This window comes from Thalassophryne amazonica, chromosome 1 (assembly GCF_902500255.1).
Source record: "Thalassophryne amazonica chromosome 1, fThaAma1.1, whole genome shotgun sequence".
NCBI classification, from domain to species: Eukaryota; Metazoa; Chordata; class Actinopteri; order Batrachoidiformes; family Batrachoididae; genus Thalassophryne; species Thalassophryne amazonica.
The window spans coordinates 102,696,782-102,708,926 of record NC_047103.1 but is presented as its reverse complement, the minus strand read 5'-3'; the positions used below and the strand labels follow the sequence as shown (position 1 = coordinate 102,708,926).

Genomic DNA, 12,145 nt, shown 5'->3' with positions numbered 1-12,145 from the left:
CAAAAAGTAAATGAGTCCACCCACCACTTTAATCATATCTTAGATCTTGTTCTGACTTATGGTATGGAAATAGAAGACTTAACAGTATTCCCTGAAAACTCCCTTCTGTCTGATCATTTTTTAATAACATTTACATTTACTCTGATGGACTACCCAGCAGTAGGGAATAAGTTTCATTACACTAGAAGTCTTTCAGAAAGCGCTGTAACTAGGTTTAAGGATATGATTCCTTCTTTATGTTCTCTAATGCCATATAACAACACAGTGCAGAGTAGCTACCTAAACTCTGTAAGGGAGATAGAGTATCTCGTCAATAGTTTTACATCCTCATTGAAGACAACTTTGGATGCTGTAGCTCCTCTGAAAAAGAGAGCTTTAAATCAGAAGTGTCTGACTCCATGGTATAACTCTCAAACTCGTAGCTTAAAGCAGATAACCCGTAAGTTGGAGAGGAAATGGCGTCTCACTAATTTAGAAGATCTTCACTTAGCCTGGAAAAAGAGTCTGTTGCTCTATAAAAAAGCCCTCCGTAAAGCTAGGACATCTTTCTACTCATCACTAATTGAAGAAAATAAGAACAACCCCAGGTTTCTTTTCAGCACTTGAGCTGAGTATTCCATTATCTTTAACTAGTAATGAGTTCATGACTTTCTTTGCTAACAAAATTTTAACTATTAGAGAAAAAATTACTCATAACCATCCCAAAGACGTATCGTTATCTTTGGCTGCTTTCAGTGATGCCGGTATTCGGTTAGACTCTTTCTCTCCGATTGTTCTGTCTGAGTTATTTTCATTAGTTACTTCATCCAAACCATCAACATGTTTATTAGACCCCATTCCTACCAGGCTGCTCAAGGAAGCCCTACCATTATTTAATGCTTCGATCTTAAATATGATCAATCTATCTTTGTTAGTTGGCTATGTACCACAGGCTTTTAAGGTGGCAGTAATTAAACCATTACTTAAAAAGCCATCACTTGACCCAGCTATCTTAGCTAATTATAGGCCAATCTCCAACCTTCCTTTTCTCTCAAAAATTCTTGAAAGGGTCTATTTGAAGAGTTTCAGTCAGGTTTTAGAATTCATCATAGTGTTGTGAAAGTGTAGGTACACGGACCCACAACAGGGGGCGCAATGAACGGACATTGGAGAAAAGTAAGAACAAGTTTTACTGTTGTGAAAATAGCACAACTGATACAACAATTAGCAATTTGGAGATGTAAGCCGAAATCTACTGGTGTCTTGTGGGCAGGCCCGAAGGTAGGAGACGTCCGTCCTAGTTGAACCGGAACCACCCAGATCTCCTCTGCCACCGAAACCCAGAAGTACTGGAACCGCCAAGTCCCGAATTCCCAGGGGGCCACTGCCTCCGCTCGTCGGATCCGGTACTGCTGGCGGGAAAGAACACAAACACACAGGGTGGGATGCGACCGCACCCGGTAGATGAGAGGGGCAAAGCCGCCTCCACCTCTTGTCACACTGAAGCAGGAAAGGTGAGTACTTATCTGAACACAGATATATGTTGCAGAGGTGATTACCTGAAACTCAAGGTGATATCTCGGCACTGAGGTGGAGACGCTGTCCTGCTGATATACCTCCGTACTGAGTGAAGTCAGCTGTGTCCAGTAATGGGTGACAGCTGTCACCCTGGCTGCTCTCATCAGGCGGCGGCGCCCTCTGGTGCCTGGAGCCCGCACTCCAGGCAGGGCGCCCTCTGGTGGTGATGGGCCAGCAGTACCTCCTCTTCAGCGGCCCACACACAACACATAGTACAGAAACAGCATTAGTGAAGGTTACAAATGATCTTCTTATGGCCTCGGACAGTGGACTCATCTCTGTGCTTGTTCTGTTAGACCTCAGTGCTGCTTTTGATACTGTTGACCATAAAATTTTATTACAGAGATTAGAGCATGCCATAGGTATTAAAGGCACTGCGCTGCGGTGGTTTGAATCATATTTGTCTAATAGATTACAATTTGTTCATGTAAATGGGGAATCTTCTTCACAGACTAAAGTTAATTATGGAGTTCCACAAGGTTCTGTGCTAGGACCAATTTTATTCACTTTATATATGCTTCCCTTAGGCAGTATTATTAGACGGTATTGCTTAAATTTTCATTGTTACGCAGATGATACCCAGCTTTATCTATCCATGAAGCCAGAGGACACACACCAATTAGCTAAACTGCAGGATTGTCTTACAGACATAAAGACATGGATGACCTCTAATTTCCTGCTTTTAAACTCAGATAAAACTGAAGTTATTGTACTTGGCCCCACAAATCTTAGAAACATGGTGTCTAACCAGATCCTTACTCTGGATGGCATTACCCTGACCTCTAGTAATACTGTGAGAAATCTTGGAGTCATTTTTGATCAGGATATGTCATTCAAAGCGCATATTAAACAAATATGTAGGACTGCTTTTTTGCATTTACGCAATATCTCTAAAATCAGAAAGGTCTTGTCTCAGAGTGATGCTGAAAAACTAATTCATGCATTTATTTCCTCTAGGCTGGACTATTGTAATTCATTATTATCAGGTTGTCCTAAAAGTTCCCTAAAAAGCCTTCAGTTAATTCAAAATGCTGCAGCTAGAGTGCTGACGGGGACTAGAAGGAGAGAGCATATCTCACCCATATTGGCCTCTCTTCATTGGCTTCCTGTTAATTCTAGAATAGAATTTAAAATTCTTCTTCTTACTTATAAGGTTTTGAATAATCAGGTCCCATCTTATCTTAGGGACCTCGTAGTACCATATCACCCCAATAGAGCGCTTCGCTCTCAGACTGCAGGCTTACTTGTAGTTCCTAGGGTTTGTAAGAGTAGAATGGGAGGCAGAGCCTTCAGCTTTCAGGCTCCTCTCCTGTGGAACCAGCTCCCAATTCAGATCAGGGAGACAGACACCCTCTCTACTTTTAAGATTAGGCTTAAAACTTTCCTTTTTGCTAAAGCTTATAGTTAGGGCTGGATCAGGTGACCCTGAACCATCCCTTAGTTATGCTGCTATAGACGTAGACTGCTGGGGGGTTCCCATGATGCACTGTTTCTTTCTCTTTTTGCTCTGTATGCACCACTCTGCATTTAATCATTAGTGATCGATCTCTGCTCCCCTCCACAGCATGTCTTTTTCCTGGTTCTCTCCCTCAGCCCCAACCAGTCCCAGCAGAAGACTGCCCCTCCCTGAGCCTGGTTCTGCTGGAGGTTTCTTCCTGTTAAAAGGGAGTTTTTCCTTCCCACTGTAGCCAAGTGCTTGCTCACAGGGGGTCGTTTTGACCGTTGGGGTTTTACATCATTATTGTATGGCCTTGCCTTACAATATAAAGCGCCTTGGGGCAACTGTTTGTTGTGATTTGGCGCTATATAAAAAAAAAAATTGATTGATTGATTGACTCTGCTGCACTATTCAATTTTCTGCTATGCAAACCTTGCACTTTTTGACCACCTGCAACATGTCCAAGTCAGTGAGTAATACCCCATCACACATGCTCCGATTGAGGCCGAATAATGTTAGAATAACACATCTAGCCACAGTCGAGAAGCATTGAGGTGCGGTCTGAAGAACCATGGACGGAAGTCTATGAGCACCTACATATTTCGTCCCATTCACTCGGCTGTCCCGAGTGTGTTGCACATGTTCAAAACATTCTTGGTACCATCGAGATGGAACGCACATCTGACACTGGTCTATGTGCAGTTTTTGCAGCATCTGATTGCAGTCTACATATTCTGATGGCATCAGAACAGCATCTGAAATGATCCGAACGCCGTTGATTGAGCTCTGTCATGGATCGGTCAGCCAGCATGTTGTGCCACGTTTGTCCACCTCCGCTAGGAAAAGGCAAAGGAAATGTTGATATGTAATAACACATATGTGGCACTCTGCGCATCAAAGACAGTGCAGCACCCCAAACGCGGGATGTCATCACAACATAAACAAACATGCAACTCACCTCAGGTATGCTCAGGTATGGCCCCAGGAGCAGCACAGACAGCTGTTGAAGTCCCTTTCACCCAGTTGTGCTGTGTGCAACATCAATCTGCTCACAAATGAATAATCCACCTCTGGCATAAATCAATTTCAGTTTTTTGACTGCGTCTGAAAAATGTTGCACACATGGGGGAAGTTGGCGCATTGCCAGCACAGTTCAACAGCACTTATGGAGTCCATCCGGATGAATAAAATCTAGCAATGCAAATATATACTGATCAAATACCTAAAGGGATTTTTCACTGGACTAACAGCAGGAGATCACTGACAGCTGTCAGCCTGTTTGTGTGCAGTCTGGTTTGATCACCTGTTCTACGCACGCAGGCACACGCTTGCCGCACGCATACAAGGTCTGTCCATAAACTAACGGTCCTTTTTATTTTTTTCAAAAACTATATGGATTTCACTCATATGTTTTTACGTCAGACATGCTTGAACCCTCGTGCTCATGCGTGAATTTTTCCACGCCTGTCGGTGACGTCATTTGCCTGTGAGCACGCCCTCGTCGGATTTTCATTGTCTGGAAATGGCGGAATGAAAAGGACTTTTTTTCCATCAGAATTTTTTCAGAAACTGTTAGAGACTGGCACCTGGAAACCATTCAAAAAATTTATCTGGCTTTCGGTGAAAATTTTACGGGCTTCACAGAGAATAAGGACTTTAACTACAGCTTTAAGGACCCCTTTAAGGACCCCTTTAAGGACGGTCGGTGCGCTGCGCTCCGAGCTGCGACGTCGTGGCACAAACCACTGGATCATTTCTAAGCTGATGGCTCTGTGGATACGAGACCATCTTGTGCTCTTTCTCTGGTTATCACAAGAGCTGGACATCAGACATTTTCTGGCAGATTTCACTTTTAACAAGAGATTTTGTCATGGAAAGCCGCGCGGAGGCTTCGCGCGTCACGACCGATTCGCTGATGAAGTGAGACAAAGGAACACCTCCGTTTCGGAGTGTTAGAGGACAAGTTGGGACATGTCCAGCTCTCCACAAGTTCTCTTATACTCACTCGACTGGTAAGCACTGAAAGCCGAGATAGGCATGTCGGGAAATAAGTATTTGATCCACTGTCAATCTTGCAAGTTTTCCCACCTACAGATAATGTAGAGGTCTGTATTTTTTATCGTAGGTACACTTCAACTATGAGAGACAGAATCTAAAAAAAAACAAAAAAACAACAAAATCACATCGTATGATTTTTAAATAATTAATTTGCATTTTATTACATGAAATGAGTATTTGATCCACTAGAAAAACAGACCTTAATATTTGGTACAGAAACATTTGTTTGCCATTACAGAGGTCAGACGTTTCCTGTAGTTATTGACCAAGTTTTCACAAACTGCGGCAGAGATTTTGGTCCACTCCTCCATACAGATCTTCTCCAGATCTTTCATGTTTGGAGTTTCAGCTCCCTCCAAAGATTTTCTACTGAGTTCAGGTCTGGAGACTCGCTCAGCCACTCCAGGACCTTGAAATGCTTCTTACGGAGCCCCTCCTTAGTTGCCCTTGCTGTGTGTTTGGGGTCATTGTCATGCTGGAAGACCCAGCCACGACCCATCTTCAATGCTTTTACTGAGGGAAGGAGGTTGTTTGCCAAAATACAGTGCAGTCGTCCTGTCCCCTTTGCAGAAGAGCACCCCCAGAGTATGATGTTTCCACCCCATGCTTCACGGTTGGGATGGTTTTCTTGGGGTTGTTCTCATCCTCTAAACATGGTAGGTGGAGTTGATTCCAAAAAGCTCTGTTTTGGTCTCATCTGACCACATGACCGAGGGAGATTGACAGTCATCTTGTGTTTTTTCTACTTTCTAATAAATAATCATAACAGTTGTTGTCTTCTACCAAGCTGCTTGCCTATTGTCCTGTAGTCCATCCCAGCCTTGTGCAGGTCTACAGTTTTGTCCCTGGTGTCCTTAGACAGCTCTTTGGTCTTGGCTATGGTGGACAGGTTGGAGTGTGATTGATTGAGTGTGTGAACAGGTGTCTTTTATACAGGTAACAAGTTCAAACAGGTGCAATTAATACAGGTAAAGAGTGCAGAATAAGAGGGCTTCTTAAAGAAAAATTAACAGGTCCATGTGAGCCAGAATTCTTGCTGGTTGGTAGGTGTTCCAGATACTTATTTCATGCAATAAATTGCAAATTCATTATTAATATTAATATAATATTATTAATCATACAATGTGATTTTCTGGATTTTTTCTTTTTTTTTTTTTTAGATTCTGTCTCTCACAGTTGAAGTTACCTACGATAAAAATTACAGACCTCTCCATTCTTTGTAGGTGGAGAAACCTGCAAAATTGACAGTGGATCAAATACTTATTTCCCCCACTGTACATTGATCCATAATCATGACATAACATGAGGCACTGACTATTAGCTGTCTGAAATTCAGTCCGCCTTTGTTTAGTTACAGTCTACTTCATGACTGACACCAGTACACAGCGTCAATCCGAGCTGCTTTGTGTCTACAAATGCAGTATGGCTTTAATTTGGCTTTCAACATATGTCTGTCTCCACCTCTTTATAACCCACTTTGTATTCAGAAAAAAAACAAAAGACATTGCATATGCCTCAGAAAGACTCAATGATAATGATTACATACCATGACAGCAGTGTCACTCATTTCATTCCTGCTGTGTCTGTGTTTGCACACAGAACCATGCAGAATTATTGTTCTACTGTGTGGTGCTGTCTTTTGTCCACAGAAAAACAGCATTCATCCACCAGACTTCCTCATCAGCTCCCGGTAGCTTAGCTTTGCTATCGGTTTAGCTCAGCTTGGCCAGTAACACGTACTGCTACTTCCCTGCTTTGTGTGTGTGTGTGTGTGTGTGTGTGTGTGTGTGTGTGTGTGTGTGTGTGTGTGTGTGTGTGTGTGTGTGTGTGTGTGTGTGTGTGTGTGTGTGTGTCCCCTCCCTTGCCTGTTGTGTGTGCCACCCCCTTGCCGTCTCAGTGTCTTGTGTGTCCAGGTGTCAGTCCAGGTGTCTCTGTGTGTTTTCATTCACTTCATGTACACACTGCTATGTACCAAGTCGTATTTCTGTTGTAGCTTTGTATTTAGTTTTTTGTCATTGTTTAGTTCTGATTGTCGTTTGTGTTTTGAACACCTTGTTATTTCATTCTTAGTAGGGATGAGCGATATGGCCTAAAATACATATTGCAATATACATTGCAGCCTCTTGTGATAATGATATGTATCACAATATATAAATTACAATAGAATTATTCCAGAACAGGTTACATAGACCCTAAGAAAAGCCAAACTGCTAAACTGTTGCTTATCTGACTCTTTACAAGCTGGACAAAATCTATCTTCATATGCCAGAAACTTCTATGATGTGTCAGAGGATCTTCTCCAAAACTGGAGAGGTAGTAAAAAAGGTGAACAGACTCCAGCCTAACACCACTGACATGATCTTGTGTTTAAATAAAAGCCTTTGGGGACTAGAAGGAGAGAGCATATCTCACCCATATTGGCCTCTCTTCATTGGCTTCCTGTTAATTCTAGAATAGAATTTAAAATTCTTCTTCTTACTTATAAGGTTTTGAATAATCAGGTCCCATCTTATCTTAGGGACCTCGTAGTACCATATCACCCCAATAGAGCGCTTCGCTCTCAGACTGCAGGCTTACTTGTAGTTCCTAGGGTTTGTAAGAGTAGAATGGGAGGCAGAGCCTTCAGCTTTCAGGCTCCTCTCCTGTGGAACCAGCTCCCAATTCAGATCAGGGAGACAGACACCCTCTCTACTTTTAAGATTAGGCTTAAAACTTTCCTTTTTGCTAAAGCTTATAGTTAGGGCTGGATCAGGTGACCCTGAACCATCCCTTAGTTATGCTGCTATAGACGTAGACTGCTGGGGGGTTCCCATGATGCACTGTTTCTTTCTCTTTTTGCTCTGTATGCACCACTCTGCATTTAATCATTAGTGATCGATCTCTGCTCCCCTCCACAGCATGTCTTTTTCCTGGTTCTCTCCCTCAGCCCCAACCAGTCCCAGCAGAAGACTGCCCCTCCCTGAGCCTGGTTCTGCTGGAGGTTTCTTCCTGTTAAAAGGGAGTTTTTCCTTCCCACTGTAGCCAAGTGCTTGCTCACAGGGGGTCGTTTTGACCGTTGGGGTTTTACATAATTATTGTATGGCCTTGCCTTACAATATAAAGCGCCTTGGGGCAACTGTTTGTTGTGATTTGGCGCTATATAAAAAAATTGATTGATTGATTGATTTGAAGCGCCCAAATCCCCATCATTTTGTACAACTATTTTCATAACAGTCCCTAGTTGCACAAGCATTTCTCAATTTATCATGTCTATTTATTACATACAGTATTTTTTGATGGCACAACCACATTGTAACACAAGTATATTGTTAATGTCTTTAAATGAAAATATAGTCAAAAGTGTCCTAATACTTTTGGAGGGCACTGTATGTGTTGGGAAAGTGTAGTGACACGGACCCACAACAGGGGGCGTAAATGAACGGACAATGGAAGGAGTCAAATTATAACACTTTACTGTTGTGAAATACACAACCAAACACAGCAGATTCAGAATGTGCAACAGTCAATCAATAAAGGTGTCGTGTGGGCAGGCTCGACGATAGGAGACGCCCGTCTGGAAACGAACCGGAACCACACGATTTCCACCACCACCGAACCCGAGGAATACTGGAGCCGCCAAGTCCCGGAGTCCCCAGGTGGCCACCTTCACGGCGTGTCGGATCTGGTACTGCTGGCAAAAAGCAAAAGACAGTCAAAGGGTGGGTGTGTGAACACCCAGTAACAATCCTGGAGGGAATTACACCTCCACCTCTCACTCAACACGTTGCAGCGGTCTCAGAAGAAAAAGAGCGCCGTCTTGCACAGCCTCCACAAAAACGACCGGTCCTCCTGCAAACACTCACAGTAACAGATTTACAAATCTCACAAAAAGGCTGAGAGTATTACCTCTGATAGAAGATGATATCTCGGCAGTGTGGTGGAGGTGTCTTCCTGCTTTTATACCAGATGTGGATGATTAGTGACAGCTGTCACGGATGATGGGTGACAGCTGTCACCACGGCTTGTTCCTGAGGCGGCAGCGCCCTCTCGTTCCTGAAGCCCGCACTTCAGGCAGGGCGCCCTTTGGTGGTGGGCCAGCAGTACCTCCTCTTCAGCGGCCCACACAACAGTATGCACTTTAAATCCTGATTTGCTCCCATAAAAAGTGAAAATGTGAAACCCCAATAATACTTTATTGACATAACTTACTTTACCTTATGTTCACATCATGTATGACAGTTGAGACTTGTACTTGAATATGACAAGGCAAAAAATGATATTTACAGTCACCCTTAAGCATTCTTTCTACAAAACCCGAAGACATGGATTATTTTTTTGCTCATACTTGTCCTCATTACTATGTCCTTCCTGCTCATCCACAGGTCTACCTTGTGGTTGTCCAGACCGTTTCGTCCCTGTGTGTGCTTCAAATGGACGGACCTATCCCAGTGCCTGTGTTGCTCGATGTAAGGGATTCTTAGACAATCACTTTGTCTATGGCCAGTGCAGACACAGTGATCCATGTGCCAGCAAACCCTGCCAGAGAAACCAAAGGTCAGTTTGGCTTTGATCAGTGCAGATTGTGTCACTGTAGTTCCAGTGACATTGTTTTTCAATGTCAGCAGCCGTACTGATGTTATACGAGTTAATTGTATCTAGTATTGTACAGCAGGTCAAGGTTTTGAAATGTCTACCTATAATTTTGAGATGTTTCATGACACAGTCCTGGTCAGAAACCGAGCCAGCACCAGACAACTCTCAGTCAGGGGGCACTTTTTACCAAATATGTTATGTAAAGTATGCATATATAGCTTAATAAGTTAGTGTTGCAGTGAGCTGCTTATCTTTACGACTGTGCAGGATCACAGCATCTGCGGGCATATGTGAGTGGAGATGGGGAAAAAATTAAATGTCATCTCTTGCTCTGTTCTCTGTACTTTCGCATACTGCAGTGAAGCTGTACCAGACCCGATTACATCGTGGATTCTTTTCTTTTTTGAAAATTGGACTGTGTTAAACATCTTTTAAACATATTCTAAAAACACTGTAAAAACAATCTCAGCCTTTTCAGTTTACTAATCACTTTAGTTTAAATTGGGATTTTGATTCAAATTTGAACTCGTTCACCCCTACCTCCAAGTAATGTGTGGGAAGTATTTGGAGAGGACGCTCATGAAGATGATAGCATTGCTGGTTACATTCTCTGCACTATTATTTCCTCTCAACCCTTGCCATCCATTCATTATCTGAAAACGTTTTTTCCAGTTAAGCGTCATGTGGGGCTGGAGCCTATCCCAGTGGTCACTGGGTGAGAGGTGGGGTACAACCTGGACAGGGGGACAGTCTGTCGCAGGGCCACGTAGACAGACAAACACATCCACACTTAGAGTTTAAAGTTTTCACTTCACCGAACCTGCATGTCTTTGGAACTGGGAGGAAGACGGACCACAAGGGGAGAACGTGCAAACTAAACAGACAAAAGGACCAGGTGGGAAGCGATTCCAGGACCTTATCACTGTGAGACAGCAGTGTTAACCTCAAATCCACCGTGCTGCCCCTTTGATATGACAGACATTACACTGTGGTCTTCACAGTTGCCCTTTTAACACAGACATACACATTAAAGGTTTTTGGACTGTTACACACTGATCTTTACCACCATCTTCAACACACCAATTTAGGGAATTTGTTTTGGAATGATGGTGTTCATCCTTTCTGTAGGAGTCCAGAGAATTATAGAGCAAACTCAAAGGAATCCTGTAGCTTTATGTTGCTTTTTGCTTTCATCTGTCACACTTCTGTCCACTTGACTATATGTGAAACCTGTGACTACCTCTTTGGACACATGAATGCTGATGAATGTTTCTTGTTGAATATATGAGGTCTGTGAGAAAAGTAACAGACCTTTTAATTTTTTTCAAAAACTATATGGATTTGATTCATATGTTTTTACGTCAGCCAAGCTTGAACCTTCGTGCGCATGCGTGAATTTTTCCACGCCTGTCGGTTGCGTCATTCGCCAGTGAGCAGGCTTTGAGTGAGGAGTGGTCCAGCCCCCTCGGCGGATTTTCATTGTAAGGAAATGGGGGAATGATTTGGGCTTTTTTTCCATCAGAATTTTTTCAGAAACTGTTAGAGACAGGCAGCTGGAAACCATTTGAAAAATTTATCTGGCTTTCGGTGAAAATTTTACGGGCTTCACAGAGAATAAGGAGTGTTACTACCGCTTTAAGGACGGCCCACAATGGCGCACGGCGCGCCGCACTCCGAGCCGCCATCAAGAGGCAGAAAACACCACATCATTTCTAAAAGGATGGCTGTGTGGAGCCGGGACCGTCATGTGCAATTTCTCTGGTTATCACAAGAGCTGGACATCAGCCATTTTCCTGCAGATTTCACTTTTAACAAGAGATTTTGTCATGGAAAGCCGCGTGGAGGCTTCGCGCATCACGACCGATTCGCTGATGAAGCGAGACAAAGGAACACCTCCGTTTCGGAGTGCCAGAGGACAAGTTGGGACATGCCTAGCTCTCCACAATTTCTCTTATACTCACTCGACTGGTAAGCACTGAAAGCCGAGATAGACATGTCCCAACTTGTCCTCTGGCACTCCGAAACGGAGCTGTTCCTTTGTCTCGCTTCATCAGCGAATCGGTCATGACGCACGAAGCCTCCACGCGGCTTTCCATGACAAAATCTCTTGTTAAAAGTGAAATCTGCTGGAAAATGGCTCATGTCCAGCTCTTGTGATAACCGAAGAAATTGCACATGACGGTCCCGGCTCCACACAGCCATCTGTTTAGAAATGATGTGGTGGTTTCTGCCTCTCGATGGCGGCTCGGAGCGCGGCGTGCCGTGCGCCATTGTGGGCCGTCCTTAAAGCTGTAGTAACACTCCTTATTCTCTGTGAAGCCCGTAAAATTTTCACTGAAAGCCAGATAAATTTTTCGAATGGTTTCCAGCTGGCTGTCTCTAACAGTTTCTGAAAAAATTCTGATGGAAAAAAAGCCCAAATCATTCCGCCATTTCCTCGCAATGAAACAACGACGAGAGGGGTGGACCAGTGCTCACTCAAAGCCTGCCCACAGGCAAATGACGCAACCGACAGGCGTG

At 43.5% G+C, this 12,145-nt stretch overlaps 1 protein-coding gene across 1 annotated transcript in view; it reads left to right on the top strand.

The window, feature by feature from the left end:
* The window catches only part of reck (reversion-inducing-cysteine-rich protein with kazal motifs), a 508,306-nt gene that overhangs the window by 376,804 nt on the left and 119,357 nt on the right, over window positions 1-12,145 (top strand). The window contains exon 16 of the mRNA XM_034173078.1: window positions 9,415-9,586. Coding sequence (XP_034028969.1) covers window positions 9,415-9,586 — 172 coding nt within the window. The remainder of the gene's footprint in view (window positions 1-9,414; window positions 9,587-12,145) is intronic.